Below are 18,898 nucleotides of genomic sequence, written 5' to 3'. Positions count from 1 at the left end.
AGGGCAAATAAGAACAGAAGAGGATGAGAAGTGTGTTCTTAGGGATGGATTTACTTTTCTGTCTTTGTTGTACAATCAAAACGTATGACTGCTATGATAGCTTGTGCTACGTTGCTTGCAAGCCATGTAGTCTTACAATTGCATGCTCTTGTAGATACTTTTTGTTTAAGAATTTGTGTGGTTTGAATTTAATTAATTTGTGTGTTGTTTTTCAATCAGGATAGCTTTGCTAGTCACTTGTTATGGCATCTATGTAGGTCTGAAGTTACAGCTCAATGCTAGTAACGTGAGTAGTGATATGTTTTGTCTTGTGTTTTAGCCTGGAATGACACTGAGACACACTACTCTTACCAAAAAATAAAAAAAATCCACTGATTTGTTCAGACTGTCAAAAGGTTTGCTTGCACAATAATATAACTTCATGTTTTTGGAGAAAACAGAAATAGTTAGATATTTAAGGCTGGAACAGAATAAGACTGAGTTGGCCAATAAAATACACCATGAACTTCATTACATATCCTGTGTTGACATTTAATTCCCTCTCTGTTGCCTCATCTTTCCAGAGCTCACACACACACACAGTAATAAATACACACAAATAGAGGTCCTCTTTGATCAGCTAAATGACACAGCTGGTCTTTCATCTTGATTCCGCAGTGGTCTCAGATGTTTCTGTGCTATTGTTACATCTCCAGGACTGATATAACTAACTGGTTTTCAGCAGCACAGACACCGGAATCTCTCCATGTCTCTCCTGCTGTAAGTGCGATGTCCATCAAATCAAGAGACATGCACCAAGAAAATGTTTGGAATGGTTTTATTTTAGTTTTACCAGTTGTCACCCAGATACAGGTATTGTTAGCCCGTTCTTATTGAGCAGTTTTTGGCTGTAGATTCCTGAACTTTGCATGGCTAAACATTTTCCAGTTTTCTCCACAGCATTGGGTTCTTTGAACCAAACGGTGACCAGTCTGTCTTCTCCTCTCTTTTGCGACACCTTCCATCTTTGACAGAGGGTTTCTGTTCCCTGTGTTGCCATCTCCATCCCAGCCCCATTTCCCAACCCAAGGGAATACAGCATGAAACCGCTCCTGTCAGGATAAAAGCTGTACTTTTCAGCCACCAGGGTGTGTACAGATTTACATTAAAACTATAAGATATTCATGCATAGTTCCTCGCTTTTTCTTTATGTAAAAAGCAACATTTTTGGGTATATACTTACGTAAGACACATACTAAAATGCGTTCATAACAATGGAATGTTTTAAAGCTTCTACCTGGAAAGGATGTTATCTTGTATTGTCTCTTATCTTTTTTTGGTACACTGTATATAAGGTATAAAAATAAGAAAATAAGCCTCCATCTTAATGGTACAAAAAGCCACAAAAGGAAAGCACTGCATTACAGCAATACTGTGTGTGGTGAGCCACTTTCTCACTTCCAAAGCCGTTCAAATTGAGATGTACAGTTAATTGAAATAAGCCAAAGTCTCAAAAAGATCCATACAGCTAACTATACCCTTTCCATCTACATATCACCCCAGAAACCAAAAAGAAACAGGCAAAAATAAAATGTACAAGGAGTCTCGTAACAGCTTCAGCCAACTGACGGTGTGTGTGTGCATGTGTCTGTCTGTGTGTGCATGCTTGTCTGTCTGTCTGTCTGTCTGTCTGCGTGTGTGTGTGGGTGCAGAGTCACCTTGGAGGTTTAAGATATGAATGCATTTCAGCAATGTGTACCTTCGCAGATCAACCTGTCATATTTGTGAGGAGCAGGGGGACGGGGAGAACAGCCTTTCTGTAACCAAACAATGCCAGCTCCTTCCCATCACCCCACCCCACCCCATTAAGACCTTATTAGTCCTGCCAAAGCAACACAAGATTCTTTAGTTTTAATGTCTGTTGATTTACATTTTTTTCTTTTAAGCAATGGCTGTAGTAATTCCTTTAACCAGAAGCCTTTCAACCAGCAAACGGCTTATGGGGGAGATGTTGGTCTGTGTGCTGGCCCGGCATGGCATGGCATGGCACGGCATGGTCCCTTTACGCCTTCTTCATCCCTCGTCCCATCAGACAGGCGAAGACCGTCATCACCATTTTGGGTTTCACCTCCACCAGGTCATCAGGAAGGGCGTAGACTCTGGCGCCAATCTTTCGGGCCATGGACACAGCGTACCTGTAGAGGGAGGGGCGGGGTAGAATTGGAGGCAGGGTCAGCTTTCTGTGGTTTTACAGCTACACTCCTTTGGACAATACATCTGCTGTGCTGTGTTAAAGCCAGAGGACCTGAAGAGAGCAGCTCTGGGATGGTGATTCAGGGAGACTGTGCCGTTGGGGTACGGCATTCATGAGCGCACTTACTTAGCGTTGTCCAGCTTGTCCTCATCAGACAGGTCGCCCGTCTTCACCAGCTCGTAGTTGATGCAGCCCGGCTGGATGGCATCGATCAGGTCCAGTACCGCAATGCTGGAGCTGATCCCTTTGTCCTGCAGACCCAACAGAAAACGCAGTCAGAAGATGCCTGTGTCTGTGTTCTTTACCACACACCCCAGAACACGTCTCAAAATTCACTGCAACTTTTTTTTGAAAAAGTTCACAGCTGCTTGCAAACGATTCTCAAAAAAAGTTAAGCTGGACAGGCCATGCCACAACCTTGTAAATCTGTCTCAGAGACTGGTTTATAAATGCTGTGTACACCCAAAAACGAACTGAAAAAATTTCACGAGTTTTCTTTTCCTCACTGAAGAGTGAATGAGTGAACGAGCTTTGCAGGTCTGGCCCAATAATTGGTTGCATCAAGATCAAGGTCAATTAAAAATGTTCTTTTGTATCTTCATCAAGCATGAATCAGGTGTGCATGCACTTAACTGCATGCCTTGATACACAGAATTGAAAGCAAAGAAGCCTTAAACATTGTCAGCTTTTATCTGTCTATAATGAGGTCAATCTTTAAGGTAAGACATACAGCAGGTAAAGTAAAACATGCAGTGGGAAAAAATGGTCGGTTGAGAAATGTCCGCTGACCTTGAAGCTTGATATTTTGGATTGCTTTCCTGCCTCAGCCAAAACCTTATTGACCCAATTGACAATGATGTCATCATTGGCTTTCGATCCATCTCCGAGGTCCTCTAGTACATTCAGGGTGTACCTGGGAAAAAGGTAAAATCCAGGTCAGTCACCAAAAGAAAACACAGCCATGGTTTTACTGTCACACGTTTGATTTATGAAACCAGGCACAAGTCAGACACATCTTTCATCCAGATACAGATAATCACACCCTCCATTTTATCACTACATGTTTCAACCCTCCGCCCCCTCATAGTTACTCTCACTCTAAATTCACAGTCAGGCTCTCAGCAGCTGCTAATGACATCATTCATCGGTCCCACTTGTGCATAAATGATGCCAGCCGCGATGCGCCACGCGCGCCTCATCCTCTTACCTCCTCATGAGCTGCCACACCAGTGCCAGCGTCAGGGTGGCATTGCCGTCGTTCAGGTCCTGCCCTCCAATGCCGACAAGGGAAAACTTGGCCTCGTGCTTCCCCAGCTCCACGGCATAGTTACAGTTCTCCAGCTGCGCAGACAGAGGGGATGGGTCTGAGGTAGCTGCGCAGCTGAGGCAGACGTGAGGTCAATTTCACAAAGAGTATGACTCTGCCACCTCACCTCAGGGTGCTGCTAAGGCAGGATTGGGCCACGTCTATTATTTTACCTGTCAGTCATTACAGCTAAAGAAATTCCAATAAGTGGCAGTTGCTACTTGCTAGCTACAGTACAATATGTGCAAGTTCATAGTAGTTTGAGTAATGGTGTTTATTTGTCCGGTATTACAATAAACAATAAACTGTATGAGCAAAAAAATAAAATAACTGCAATATGTAGGTACAAGTTATTCTGAACTACACTTTATGTTAAGCTTAAAAAGTATGCAATTTACTTGATCTGAACATTTTGTACAAAAAAGAGTGTTAGAAAATAAATTTCAGTCAGTGTATATGAGCTGTGAGGTGGCCCTTTGATATTTACCTTTTTCATATTAGCCCCAAGTTTGGGGTAGGGTGGTCTGTTGACTTTGTTGGTCCAGTCGACTGGAACCTTGATCTTCTCATACAGTTGTAGGATGACAAGTGCATCTTGCAGGTCACTACAGAAAAAACCCCAGAAAAATGATACACACAAACAAACACATACAAAAACCCAAACACACACAAACAAACACATGCACACCATACTCACAGACACACGCACAAACACACACACACGCTACACAGGTCACCAGGTGGATGGGCACCTTACCCATATAGGTGGTTGACATGGGGGTTGACCCCCAAGGAGTTCATCCAGTTACGGAAGGTCCTCTCTTCTCGCGTTTCACCTGGGGAGAGAGAAACAGGCGTCAGCAACCCATCCACTGACAAAGCTGTTATTCAGTTGTTATCCAGTGTTATCCTGGATTAAGGATATAAGTGTAAGTGTACTGCTCATTTTCTGAGGACTATGTCTCCAGTAAATAGGAACACAATAATGCAGTGCAACAACTAGAACATTCAGCACATCTTTACTCATTCACTGCTCAAATTAAGCCATCTGGCAATAGTCTATAGATAATCTACCACATGTCTCGCAATCCTCCACGGCTCATTCGGTGATTGCAGTTATATACAGCACATCCACCAGGGGGAGCTACAACGCTATACAATGTACATGAAGCGGCTGACGTTTCCTTTTTAAAAATGGCCCAGCTGTTCATTAATATTTTCCACAGAGATTCAGACAGGGACGCGAATCTGAGTAAACTGCATTTTAGTGAGGAGACTACACCCATGTGTGACAGTGAGGACCCTTTACGGGCTTACAGAACAATACTGAACTACATCCGAAGGCATTATCACACTTGGTTTGTCCACTAACTTCTTTATTTTACTTTTGCCAAGAAAAATACATTCTATACTGCTGCAGAATCAGATCACAATGAACACAACTGACCAGAGATGGCCTTCAGATTATTTAAGGACTTAATGATGTGAGCACCATATAGCTTTCTCTACGCAGTATGACAAAGGTTTCCATGATGGCCTGAAAACTCAGTTTCAATGTTTACACAACCTGTTCAAGGGGGGCACATTTACAGTAACCTTCAGCCATGGCTGAGATTTACAACCCTTTTAACATATCTACATTTTCCTTTGAACATTTGATTAACTATAATCGTTATCATAGCAATGAGTAGATCATCAAGTACCATTTGTAAAGGAACTCCCTCAGCACCCATGTACCCTGCTAAACGTTACCCCCATAAGGGTCATGCCCACCTTCCAGCCGGCCCCAGTCGATGTCCTGGTTCTCTGGCTTGGTCAGGGATGGGTACTTGTTGAAGAGGTTGGCCACGAAGGCCAGGTTAAGTTTTGGGTTGCCGCTGACAACATCAGCGGGCGTGACAAACTGCCGGCAGCCGAGGGCATCTGCCTGCTGCAGCATGTACTCGGCCCTCTTCAGGTCATCCTTCTCCTGAACGGCACAAGCACACGGTACCAGGTCAGAACGCAAGGTCACATGACATAGGACTGCTCTTCCCCAAAGGCAAAGCTGCACTTTGTGATGCAACTTCCTCAGTCAGTAGTCACAGCAACAATGGGATTCTGGAATAGCACATTCACTCATTCACTTATGCCGCTATCAGTAGCCTTTTAAATTCCAAAGCTGAATTATATCTCATTGGAAATTCTGAGACTGTGCCTTCACAGCATTACATAACCATGAAAAAACATTATTTTGTCTAGGATAGGTAAACAGGACCATAAAGTATTCACACGGTAAAGTGGTGTGAATGTTTCTAGTTGAAATCTAAGTGTGGCTGCTCCAATAAAAGCTCTGGGGTGAACATGTATGTGTGACTGCTCCATTAAAAGTGCTGGGTGAGTAATTATCAGAAGGGCTTGGAGATGGTTACAGTTTAACTCTGGCTTACTACACAGCCCAGCCTACTTGGGGATTGAGGAATTCAGGAAAGCAGGAATTTATCCAGTAAATGTGAGTGTGTGCCGCTAAGTGGGGTGACTGCTCAGTGACCCGCAAAGTAACACACACACACACAGAAGTAGGGTTCCCCCATCAATGGGCCCTTCATCCACTGCATCAAATACGTAACTTCCTCTATCCATCTCCCTCCTTTCTCCCTCTCTACCACCTATGTTTCCTCCCTCAATAAATAGCTGATTTTGCTGGTCCCCAGCGAATGCTGACCCCTGAGTAAACCTCAGAGTAAACAAGGCCGGATGCCATTGTCTCCCCACTCAATCGCACCATTCTCCCGCATAAATCACAGCATTGACTGATTTGTAACCCCAGGAAGCTGAAACGCACAGCAGTGTTGATTCCACATTACTTTAGCAGAGGAAACCCGGGGGGAAGGAGGGTGGAGGTGAAACTCTGTCTTGCACAGAGTTTTGACAATTAAGACACTGAAATCTGATTGTTCAAAGCTGAAAGTACAATACTCTACTCACACAGAAGCCATTATGAAATATGACAAATCTTAGGCCATTAATTTCATAAATACACTGGACTGTTGAGATGTACCTTCTACTTACTTATTCACTTGGACAAGAAATTAAACCAAGGTGACTCAAAGGAGCTCACTGTGCATTTTACATGATCCAATTACAGGTTTATTAAAAACAACTCGTTTAATTGGTACAATGCCCCTCCTGGGATTTCAACCCACAGCCTCTGCAAGCCATGTTCTTAACCCACTGTTCCCCTTTAATTTAAAGTACAAACTATTAAGACCAGATGAGTTTCCACTCCCACAGAACAAAAGCAGACAGGAGACTGCTTTCAGTGGCCACAAAGCAGAAGGGTATGGTCTCCTTATTTAACCCTGAGTTTTGTATTCATGAGTCAGGAGAGCACCATTGGAGACATCAGAAAATTGACTGATCACTACATTTTTGCAATAATTTCAGCCCCTCCAAGGGCCCTGGGGAATGAAATTATGCCAGATAATTGTAAAGCACACTTGTAATATACTGAGCCTCAAGTCACATACTCATATCATTATCTCTTCAGTGATAATACACAACGCTATTCTTTGGAAATAACATGAGGCCTGGAGTACCTTTATGTGACCTTGTAAATAGACGGACACGCTAAAAGGCAATAGCCAAAACAAACAATATGTTTCAAACAAACATCTGTCTCAGGCAGACCAATTTGGCTTACGCGTCGTCTAAGAGCAGCCAAACTTAAAACATTTCTTTTTTCCACTGCCTTTGAGCATGAAAGCATAGGACCTTGCTTCCAATGCTGTATTAAGCATCCAGCATTTAATGTCAATGCAAATTGTTTGTAATTTTTATTCTGAATTAAGCTTATTTGAGAAGTCTTTTTTCTATTCTTTAATTCAATTAAAGGATGGTAAACTCTGAAAGTTGCAGCCTGGCAGTGTTCCTGCTCAGGTCCCAAAGATTCAAAAGAGATTCAAGCTGAAAATCTGTGAAGCAGAAAATCATTTTTCAGAACACTGCATGGTGTTCCTTTTACCTCTCTCTCTCTCGATTCAGGAATGGTTTTGAAGTGGTAGAGGCTGAGAGGCTTATGGGGGGAAAGGGAGAGTGAGTAATCTGGAAAGGCTAAACCGGGCCACCATGGTGGGCTCCACATGCTAAATCATCCCAGTTCTACATGATCCTAATTAAAGCGGGCACAAGGCACTAAATCGTCCCCACTTCCCTGATCCCTACCAGAGCAGGAGCAATGCACTAAATTGTGCCCCCCGCCCCTGTCCTTGATCTTGAACGAGGCGGGCGCGACGCAGTAAATCTTCTCGCCGCTCCAGTTCCGGCGCAGGGGCTGACACGCGTGCTCGTGTCGCATCTGCCGCAGAGAGCCCAGCGCTCCCCCTCAACGCTCAGCGAGCCGCCTCCCTGAGCCAAGCCTTCTCAGGGAACACACGCAGCCTCTCCCCTCCTCTGACTCATCTCCGGCTGCATTCTGATTGGCTGGCTGAATACAGATGCACAGCGTGCATTCGCGAGGCACGGCAGCCAGCAGCCTCGAGGAGACGTACTCTCGGTCTGCGGGTAAGCTCAGGGAGCCCGGGAGACGCGGGTCTAGAAAGCTTCCTCAGTCAAAACCACACAGCAGCTGTGCCGTTGGACAGAAATTCATTTTATTGGAAGTTTTTTAACGCACACAGATGTGCGCAATATGCCAGTGAAAACCTTGCCGAAAAAGGCAGTCGCATGCCAGAACAAGGGCTTCAAAGAGAAGCAGGAAACCTCTGATAGTGGGTTTCCATCCAACAGCTTTTGTGCAAATTTTGAATGTGCACATAAGTAAACCTGAGTGGAAAGTCTTGAAATTCAAAAATAAAAAAAAACAAAATACCATAAAAATGTTTTTACACGTGGCTGAGGTGGAAAAGTTGGCTTATCGATAAAGAGAAGATGCAATAAAGAGGGATGGAAACAAAGTTTTTGAATAAATGATGACATGACTAAGTCACATGCTTCTGCTCCAGAAAGCCCAATGAATGATCTGATCATGGCACACAGTTAGCCAAGTGTGATTTTTTGGCATTCGCCAAACATCTGGATGGATCTGGATCTGTCTTTCCAACTGGACTGGATCTTTTTAACCATGCGTATGTCCCTGTGCTTGGAAGAGGCCCGGCAGTATAGGAGCTAGTAATTTAGAGGTTGCAGGTTTAAATCACCATTGGGGCACTATTACTGTAACACTGTATCACTGTTTGAACATGGTCCTTTTCCCAGTTGCTTCAGCAACACCAAGCTGTATACACAGTGAAACACATGGCTTTGCATAAGGGCAACTGCTAATTAAATAAATAATTTGCTAAATAAATAGTTTGGTAGCACCCCCACCCCACACTGAGCTAGACGTGCTGTGGGAGCAGATACATACCCCAAAGCCCGACATGTCGATGTCGATGCGATCCTCGCCCTCTTTGGTCCCTTTGGGGGAGATCTGGTTCAGCAGGTGGAAGTACGCCCTGGAGTCCTAGGGGGGGCAGAAACAAGACCTTTCACTCTACCGCTGCTCCATCCAATTTTAAAACACACCGTGTGAGACAGAAAAATGGTTATGTGGGGGATGACATCATCACATGGGGACAAGCGCAATGCAGGCTGGGAAGGCATGCTCTGTCCTTGACACAAAGAAGGAAAATAATGGAAGCGGGAATTGGGTTTGACTTTGACAAGGACACTGATGAAAAGGTACACCCATAAAAATAATTTAATAGAGACCTTCATGCCAAAACAGAGATGGTCTATTGGAAAGGCTCTGTGGTGAGTACCTTCACTGAATTTGAGAAGTCTGTTAGCTGGATCACAGAGAGAGAAAACCAACAGTCTGATTACCAAAGTGAAAAAAATGCTATCAATGAATTCTACAGATTCCTTATGAGATTTATTATGGGAATTTCACAATATCATGCTTGTTGTTTCAAAAACCCCAGTATAAAATAATTACCATATACTAGCTAAACAAGGGGAAGAATATACAGTTTGATGATGTGCATCCTGCATGCTGTGGTTCTGCTCTGTGGTTCTGCTCTGAAGGTTCTGGTGTTGCCATGCAACCACCAGCTGAGTGACACCTGGAACAATGTATGATTCAAGTTCAAATCAAGTCACTGGCTCCAATTACCTTAAAAAGGTGGATCTACAGAGGAGGCCAATGGTCCTCTGTCTAAACATGGAAAAGTCTTACCAGGCATATCTGCATATAGCATGCCAGCCAGAAAATAAATTAAAACCAATCAGCTATTACCTTCAACAATGTTTACATTTCATATTTAGAAACACAGAATAAAAGGATAAAATACAGAATTTTTCCACTGAAATCTGCTTTTGGATTAAGCCCGAACGTGTAAGACGTGAAGTTCTTGAGGCCAAAAGAAAAAGGTAAAATAAAATATTTATTACTGCCATTATGGTGAAACGTCTTCTCTAAAGGTAAAAGGAAAAGAGGCCCTCGGACTGTTTACTGTCTCTGTAATCTCGTCACGGCTCCAGGTTTCCTCAGGAGCCACTTTCATTAAACTTTCACTGCTTCTACGCCATTAGCTGATTCAAACAGCAGGCTGAAGGACCGGGCGGGGTTATAAATAGCACAGCGCGAGCGGGTCGATGCGCGAGAGACAGCCCTGAAAGAGGAGGCGTAAATCAATAGCCTGAGACCTTCAGAAGATTTCTGAGGCATGGAACCCAGGTACTGCGGGAGTCCCTTGTACTGGACATGTAAGAAGGCGATATATAACGGGCCACCACTGCCTTGAGAAATGTCACTGGCCTTATAACTGTTCTATTGCACATTTCCACAATTTCATTTTTAAAAGGGGTAGGACAGTGCCAAGCTGAACATAGGCCCACGGTGCAGTCTATTTGGGTGCTCAAACAGTCCCCTGACACGGTGTAAAGAGAGAGACTGGTCTTTGAAAGACATGCCGGCGTAGGGACCTGCGGGCTGGCCCACCTTGATGTCGGAGCTCAAGTTGTTGATCTTGCTCCAGCCGGCGTTCTCCAGGTGGAAGTTGGCCCAGCGCAGGAGCAGCTCCTCGGGGGAGAGCTTCATCAGGTCCTCCAGGGTCTCGCCCTCTCTCAGCAGGGCCGCCAGAGCTGAGGAAACAGAGTCACACCTCCGTCAGCCCACCTGTCCTCTGCACTCCACCGACCAATGTCCGCTCTGTGTCCCACAGAGTCCCGCCCACCACACTGCTCAGTGCTTTAGTTCAGTCTCTCTGAGGAAACGGCCTACTCTCAGGTACCGTTAGATGCGAAAGAAGGCTTAAGCTAAAACGACTGCCTCAGCATCACCATTTTTCTCTGTAAAAACGAAGTACCGAAAGGATCTAAATTGTTGCACCCATTGCTTAAGTTGGGGCATCTATTGTAAAAGAGACCTCTTTTGCAGTGAGAAACAGCACACGGTTGCCCCTTTACTGACCAATGGATGACGGCACACGGGGGGCTCAAAACACAGGGGACGTAAGGAAAGAAGAAAACCCTGTTGAAACTGCATGAGTTAATAGCCTTAACAAAGCGGATCCACGCCAAGGAGGTCTAAATACCGTTTACGGATGCATTGATAAAATTTTTTCGCACAGATTTCATAAACCGTTACTGAGGCCGTTCTGTTCCAAAGCAAGCAGAGGCTGAACAAAAACAGATTTCAACCAAACATACTGGAATTCCTCCAAAGTTCATCGGCATGTGACAGCAAGCATTCCACACTAATACTAGACAAAAATGCAAGGACTCAGGCTGGCTATCTCTTCAGTTAATCAAAATATAAACAGTCACCATTCACTTGAGCCAAAACAGGAGGTTCTACACAGGGACATTAACAGCGATGGGCACAGTAGATTTTCATATTTTCAGACACTGCACCCATCAACTGCTCTACCCATTATCCAGATAATGGTTCTGAGATTAAGGTACCCATCTGATAAGGATTATGTATCATATATTAGATCTCATCAAAGAGCTGCACATAAACCAATGGGCTTCGAAGGTGATGGTATATGGGTGGCCACGGCGGCGTACCTTCGTTCCGGCTCAGCTCGATGTCGGCGAACAGGCCGATCTTGATGATCTGCCACAGCAGCCCCAGCACCAGGTGGGGCTTCCCTTCCCTCAGGTCCATCGCCCCAATGTTGACCACGTGGCAGCCGATGGCGGAGGCCGAGTTGAGGGCCAGGTTCAAGTTCTCCTGCGGGGGAAGGGAGAAACAGGGCTCCGTTAGCGGGGTTAAACTGCGCGACTCACCATGGTAACCCTATGGGCTTCCAGCTTCACGCCTTCGGCCGACACCCAGCCCGCCAGGACCCACCTGAGTGGTGAACGGCGTCAGCTTCTTCTTGTTTATGGTCCTCTCATCAATCGTATCGGGCACCGATAGGTTGATCATTTTACTGGAGTGTGTTAAGGGGAAAAAATACTGCATGAATGCTCATCATTAGAAGTAACTGTCAACTATGAGAGTACACTATGCTACATACTGCAGATTAACTTCATAGCATGCAGACTACAAGACAGCACCTCACTCAAAGAGTACACCTTCAGGGTTACAAGTCAATCCGCTCAACCTATAGGTGGGCAAGGAGGGCTATATTTGTTTCTGGATTTCATCTTCTCTTAATTATTGAATTAGCTAACCCATATACATGGCCAGGCGTTCAGCTAAATTAATTGATAACCCAATGAATGAAACTGTTACCAGCATTGGTGTATAGAGCTAATTCCCTAATTGAGCCAAGATGATTCTGTATACAGCCAATGAAACCGCTGTGCCACACTGGCACCCAGAGCAGTGTAGTCAGCCCGAGGGATAGAATGGGTCTCACCAGAGCACGATGCCGTCTCCCACAGCCTTGAAGAGGGCGTTGGTGTTTGGGTCCATTGGCAGCACGTGCTTACAGTCTGGATCCTGCTCCAGGGCAGTGTTTATCCAGTTCACAAACGCAAACCTCTCCTCCTCTGGAGTCGGGGGAAGAAAGAAGAAAAACAAATGATGGCAGGAGGCTCCAGATCCAATGCACACACCCCTCTCCTTTCTCCTCAGCTTTCAGTTCAGCCCACACCTTAGGCCTTCGAGAATACACACTTGATGGGTGAAACCCATGTTTCATAGGCAGACATTTACAACATGCATCTTCTAGCCAATGATCTTAATCCATTAAATAATTTGCAAAGTGGATAAACAATGTGCTATGAACAGCCTGAATATGTTTTGGGTGATTTGGTGAATGTGTTGCCCTGTGTCTCACCTGAGAAAGAGTGCTGGGTGCCCTCACTGGACAGCTCAGAGGTGCCCCCAATGGCCAGGATCCCCTCCTTCCTGTTGATGGCCTTCCTGAAGGTCTTAGCCACTTGACTGCTCTTCAGCTCTTGGAAGATCTGCAAGAAGAAAAGGGTCAGAGGTCACAGACAAGTTAAGATCATATACAACCAGACTGCACTACGTCAGTCTTTAATATGAGATAGAGATAGAGAGACAGAAAGAGAGAGAGATGGAGAAAGAAGGAGAGAGAGAGAGAGAGATGGAGGGAGAGAGAGAGAAAGAGAGAGAGGGAGGGAGGGAGAGGGAGAGGGGAAAATGGAGAGAGAGAGCAAGAGAGGGGATTGCTATTCTTGTTTCAGTTCAGTGCTTGGACACGCCAGAATGATTGATGGCAGGCTCTCAGTCCTAAGTTGAGGCCCACACCAAACTAATCTTGACATGAAAACAGTACATCACATAGCTGAAAACAAACAAAGCTGTTGACTAAACAGTGCAGTGAGCGTGTCTCCCAGGAGGGGGCAGCGCTGGGAGGGCGGGGTGTAGCAGCAAAGCACATTTAATGGGAGGCAGGGGAACAGGCTCTGTGTTGCATAGCTCCCTCTCAGATTGTGGGTATTCCCCATACATGCCTGCTCAGTCCTACAGACCACAGAAAGCCAAAGGAACCAAAAGAGGAACACACCAGACTCTGGGACAAAACAGCCTTTTGACTTATAAAAATGAACATTATAGCTCGAAAGCAGAAGTTATACAGAATTAGGTTCTGCATTTCACCCTGAAGCAAACATTTGTAGGGGTAATTATACCAGGTGCGTGGTGTCGTGACAGGGGAGCCTGACTCGTAAAAGGAAGGTTAGTTGTTAGAATCCCCTATGGGACACTACTGTACCCACGAGCCAGGAACAATGATGGTCAAAAATACATTTCTCAGCATAAGCCGTAAAGATAAGTGTACTGAGAACGCCTTTCTGTCATCCATGATTAAAGCTTAAGGGGGATCTACAGTTTTTTGAATCAGATTAGGACAGTGACAAATTTTTCCACAAATGAAATAATAGGAGTGTTATTTTTTTTTTTTGGTGTGATTGTTTTTTCACTGCTACACTACTTACCATCACCTGGTTCAGTAAATACTGTACACCAACAATATTTGTTCTGCTGCATCAGCTAACAATTAAATAAAAATCACTTGTCTGGCACTGCAGGTTGATGTCACTGTGTGCATGTGTGTGTGTGTGTGTGTGTGTGTGTGCGTGTGCGTGTGCGTTTGCGTGTCTGTGTGTGTACCTGCGTCCCTTCAGTTCCATTTCGCATTGCAGTCACACAATTGACAGAAGCTCTACAGTCCACACAGTTTGAGATTAACATCCAGAACATTCCACTTCCTCTCAGAGAGGAAACTGATTTTTAAAGTTCTCTTTGAGCTAACAAAAGGCCTCTGATACGGCCCACACTGTTTGACACATAGCAACAGTGCAGGACAAATAGAATAAATGAAACTGCACAATGACTTCACATATACTGCATTTGTATGTTCTGACCGTCCTGTTTGTGATAAGCCAATAAATAACATGAAATGGCTCTTTGCCAAGGTCATGTACGTACACAGGTACCAACAGGCACTGACAGACTTCAGCATGTTTGCAAAGTTCTTGACACCACCTCACCTGATATCACTGCGATACTCTAGTAAGAGATCTCCACTAACAGTGTTTCTCGTCTCCACCCATACAAATTCCCTCTGACACATTTACTGCTACCTTGGCAAGCAGTGACAACAAATGCAGTCACCCAAAACCATTACACCACACAGCAGTCATTTACTGACCATGTGATGAGATGGGCCTGATTCAACTGTTTAGTACGGTCAACTAACCCGACGAGCAAAATCAACTACTCAGCAAATTCAAAATCTTCAACATATTCAGGACACAACAACTTCGTAACATATAAAATAATGTACACAACTTCATGGCATTCAGAAGTTAACCAATCCCACCCATTCCTATATGGTATTCTGAGAAAGCTCATCCGAAGCACCATTGTGTGAAGAACAGTGTTTCATCTGGCCTCAAACACACAACTCTCATCACTTCCAGAAATGCATCAGTAAGATATGAAACTGCTTACTCTCCACTTTCTTACTCTACCAAAGTACCTCACCTGCATTATTAAAACTCCATTATCATCAATTTTTTCAATAACCTGAGACCAGGAACTCCTTTATCAGAACAGGAAGCAACACAGAGAGCATAATCTCACTAGTGTAAAAGGGTGTCTGCTGAAACCACTATTCACACCACCCTTTCTACAGGAAGAGAATTAAAACAGCAGGAGCAGGCAAAATCTTCATTTCATTTAAAAAAAAAAAAACGAAAAAAGAAACAAACAATGCATTAAAACAAAAAATTGTAAAGCTAAAACAGGAGTCATGTTCTCACAGAGTGGTCCAGGCAATTTTTGAAGAATTCACTGAGAGCAACAGGTCAGCCTGAAAAACACACATCATCCCTGTACACTGACATTTAACAGCCTGTAGGCACATAGGCCCATTGTTTGGCCTGGCCCACATTGCTGCAGTCTTCAGCTTAAATCTGAGGGCACCGGTGGAGAAGCAATAAGTGTGGAATCAAATCACACCTCGGAGCCAACCTCCACACTCACTGTAGCCCCTTTTACATTACATTACAGAGCGATTTACACAACGTTTACATAGCATTTACATTGCACCCATTTATAAAGCTGTATATATACTGAAGCAATGCACGTTAAGTATCTTGCTCAACAGTAAAACAGCAGTGTCCCACACGGGAATCGAACCAGTGAACTTCAGGTTACAAGACCAGTTCCTTACCCATAATACTACACTGCCGCCCTGCTGCCTTTTCCACTGCACAAAACGGTTCAGGGACCAGCCATACTCAGAACTATGGGGAACTCCGGTAGTTCAAAGACTACGGCCTGCCTGCTCACACAGCAGCAGAGGAGGTAATCTGGGACGCGGTTAGGGTGCGCACCGTGGGACATTATTAGGTCTGTGTAAACAGTTTACACGGAGCGTCCGTGTGCTTCCTGTCATTATTCTCTTGGCTCAAAGGCTATGAGTCTGTGAGATGCAATGCCCTATCAGGGGTGTACTCGCAGACAGCTGGCAAGTTCTACGATGCCTCATATTCAGCAAGGCAATGTTTAGAGACAACAACTGCAGCAAATCCACCCGGCCTACTCTCAGCTTACGGAATAAAAAGAACAGTGGTTAAAATAAAGAAGAAAAAAAGCAAGATTTTAACATGAGTGGGAGTTCTAAAAAAAAAAGTGATGGCCAAAAATAGAGAAGAGTATTTCATAGAGGGCCATTGTAAACTTGAAAAACTGCACGCTGAGCCAAGCGTAAAGACAGACATGAATGAGGTTTTTCATTCGCCTGCCAGACACTGCCACATCACATTTCTCTCCCGGATACAAATTCCACCTCTTCCTTTATTCATGAAACGCAACACAGTTCAGCACTGCTTCATGCAGATTTCATTTGCTTGTGGGTGTGTGTCCGTCTGTGTGCGTCTGTATGCGTGTGTGTTTGTGTCTGTACGAGATAGAAAGAGTGAGTGAGTGAGTGAGTGCATGTGCGTGCCTGTGTGTGCATGCATGCGTGTGAAGAATCTCAGCCTCCCCCCCAAACCATGACTCAGTGTGCACAGACAGTGACCAACTCACAGAAACAAACTCGTCAAAGCTGATCTTGTTGTCTTTGTCGCGATCTCCCTCCTTCATGAGGTTCTGGATGATCTCACGCACTCGGTACCCCGGAAGGGGCAGGTTGGCTTCCTTGAACAGTTCCTGGAGCTCACAGTCGCTGATGAAGCCATTGCTGTTCAGGTCTAGGGAAGGAAAAAAAACAGGATGTGATCAGAAGCTTGAGGAGTAGGGAGGAGGATCATGGGTAGAGTGTCAAGCACCAAACCTGAGGGCCTGTCTCCTTGCATCCCAGGGAGCCATGAAACTCGGGGAAAGTATATTCGTGGACATCATTATCATTGACATATGCTGAGCAGATGCCATTCAAACAGTTTCCAAAAAACTGGATTTAATATTCTTGCTTAATTAAAACAACCAGCAGCACAAAACGATGGAAAGTTAAGAGCATAATACAGGTAATGAAAGATGCACGGGACACACCCTCTTGTCATGCAAATGCGGTTCTATCATCAAGGTTTCCGATGGTGGCGTGCACTCATGGTTGCCGCGGAGCACAGAAGGCCATTTCCATTCTCTCTTTCAGGAAGCAGTGCTTACAGGCCATTCAAAAAACACTCCCATCAAGGGGAATCAACAGGAAGTACAGCTCAGTGCCATAAGCCACAGAGATGAGACGCATGTTTGCTTAAAGGAAAGCACCTGATAAAAAAGATTTAATTAAGCTACGGAACCTGTGAGGCATGCAGCCATCTTATTATGCCCTCGACCACCTGGCAGCTCCCAGCCTTGTGAGGAGCAGTGATAATCATATCTGCCCTAACCACACACAAACTGCCATATCCGCATTTAACAAACACTATTTAAGTGAAGGGAATAATAATTAGGCTCAAACAAGATTTTGGGAGCGCTCCAAAATTCTGACATAATTTCCGTTCAGTGAGATTGTTTCCCTCTGTCCACCATTTATGTGTAAAATTCTGTCTGGAGGAGGCCCGGTTAGCTCAATCTCGAAAATGCAAAGTTACCACATTTACTATATTAGTACACTTCATTCTCAGTGGTTAAAGCCGTAAGCACAACTGAAGGGTTTTACATGTGGGGTGTTCCTTTGTGCAGTCTTTTCCCACCAAATTTAACAAGAAGTGAATGCCTGCGGCTGTGAGACAGATGTCGGCAGTCTGGCTGCTGATTGCCAGCTCTCCTGACGCAGGGATGAGTGACAGTGCAAGTGGGTGTGGTCTAGCATGGCTCCACTGAGGCGATCTCATTTCCATCAAGAACAACACAGTGATGCAGGGAAGGGGCAGCAACACAGGCGCTGTGCAAACAACTTGTCTATATTGGGCACAACTGATTGGATTGGAACAGTCATGTAATACCAGTATAGCATCAGCCAAAAGCAACGCCCATGAACAAACACTTTTTTCGACACACAAAACTTCTACCCATTAAACAGAGAGCTATAAAAGCATGCTGAAAAGCAGCACTATTTCAGAGGTAGCATGATTGTGCTGGAGTGTGTGCTCTCAATTGATTCATGGTCACAAGGAGGAAAACAAAAACCTTAAATTTTGCGGTGAAGATATAAATTGGATCTGGGTTGTTTTCAAATCAGACCATTAGTCTCAGGTGAATTTGAGTCTTCTCAGCTCATCAGACACTTTCAAAGGAAACAGCTTAGCCTGGTGGAACACAGGTCATTTTAAATAAATTTTTAACTGCTCTAGAAACTTGGGGGGGGGGGGGAGGTTGTGATGCATGGGCCTCCCTCTCGTAACGGGAAAAAACACTCACCCACTTTGTCGAAGGCCTCGCGCAGCTCCTCCAGCTCGTCTTTTGAGATCTTTCCCGCCATCTCCTTGGAGACAACCTGCAGCTGCTAGTCCGAGAGTGTCAGTGATCCTGCGGAGAGGGAGAGGAGTGGGCGGAGTCAGCGATAAGTGTGGGGGCTACACACGCTCAGCAAATAGCAACAGAGCAGTAAACCAAGAAAGGACAGAACTAAGACAGAATTGGCTAAAAGACACTGCAAGACAATGTTACCATCATAGTGCTTCCCCAGAGCTCAACACTAGCTTCACCTGTATGAATGATTTTGGGACCTGTTCCATCAGCCGTCTCTACACTAGCCAGGCTAATCTTTGCCGCTCCGCATTCTCTGCACTCGTTTAAAAAACCACAGACTGGCAAGCTCACAATTAATTTGCTTTCTGATGCAAAAAACAGCATCCTATATACAACACATGCAAAGCTCTCTGAGCAAGTCTGACTCCGAATTCTCTCAGTACAGTAATCTCTTTCTTGATGCACAGAAAAGCCACCACCTGCGAAAGGAGTGCCTCCTTGAGGCCTGACTGGACATCCCCAAAGGAAATTTCTTTCAGTGTTGCTAGAG

At 44.8% G+C, this 18,898-nt stretch overlaps 1 protein-coding gene across 2 annotated transcripts in view; it reads right to left on the bottom strand.

Annotated features, from left to right (window-relative positions):
* Nucleotides 1-803: 803 nt before the first annotated feature.
* The window catches only part of LOC135251161 (plastin-3-like), a 35,155-nt gene continuing 17,060 nt past the window's right edge, over nt 804-18,898 (bottom strand). For both annotated transcript variants that reach the window (XM_064328314.1, XM_064328315.1), the window contains exons 2-16: nt 18,298-18,405; nt 16,522-16,685; nt 12,794-12,923; nt 12,371-12,503; nt 11,857-11,938; nt 11,571-11,736; nt 10,501-10,643; nt 8,926-9,021; nt 5,313-5,508; nt 4,297-4,375; nt 4,027-4,144; nt 3,441-3,574; nt 3,023-3,146; nt 2,360-2,484; nt 804-2,174 (exon numbers count right to left, since the gene is read on the bottom strand). In XM_064328314.1, the coding sequence (XP_064184384.1) occupies nt 2,042-2,174; nt 2,360-2,484; nt 3,023-3,146; nt 3,441-3,574; nt 4,027-4,144; nt 4,297-4,375; nt 5,313-5,508; nt 8,926-9,021; nt 10,501-10,643; nt 11,571-11,736; nt 11,857-11,938; nt 12,371-12,503; nt 12,794-12,923; nt 16,522-16,685; nt 18,298-18,358 (1,884 nt within the window). In that variant the 5' untranslated portion in view covers nt 18,359-18,405 and the 3' untranslated portion in view covers nt 804-2,041. The remainder of the gene's footprint in view (nt 2,175-2,359; nt 2,485-3,022; nt 3,147-3,440; nt 3,575-4,026; nt 4,145-4,296; nt 4,376-5,312; nt 5,509-8,925; nt 9,022-10,500; nt 10,644-11,570; nt 11,737-11,856; nt 11,939-12,370; nt 12,504-12,793; nt 12,924-16,521; nt 16,686-18,297; nt 18,406-18,898) is intronic.

This window comes from Anguilla rostrata, chromosome 3, assembly GCF_018555375.3.
Source record: "Anguilla rostrata isolate EN2019 chromosome 3, ASM1855537v3, whole genome shotgun sequence".
NCBI classification, from domain to species: domain Eukaryota; kingdom Metazoa; phylum Chordata; class Actinopteri; order Anguilliformes; family Anguillidae; genus Anguilla; species Anguilla rostrata.
The sequence above is the reverse complement of the archived record's forward strand: the minus strand, read 5'-3'. Positions and strand labels throughout refer to the sequence as shown.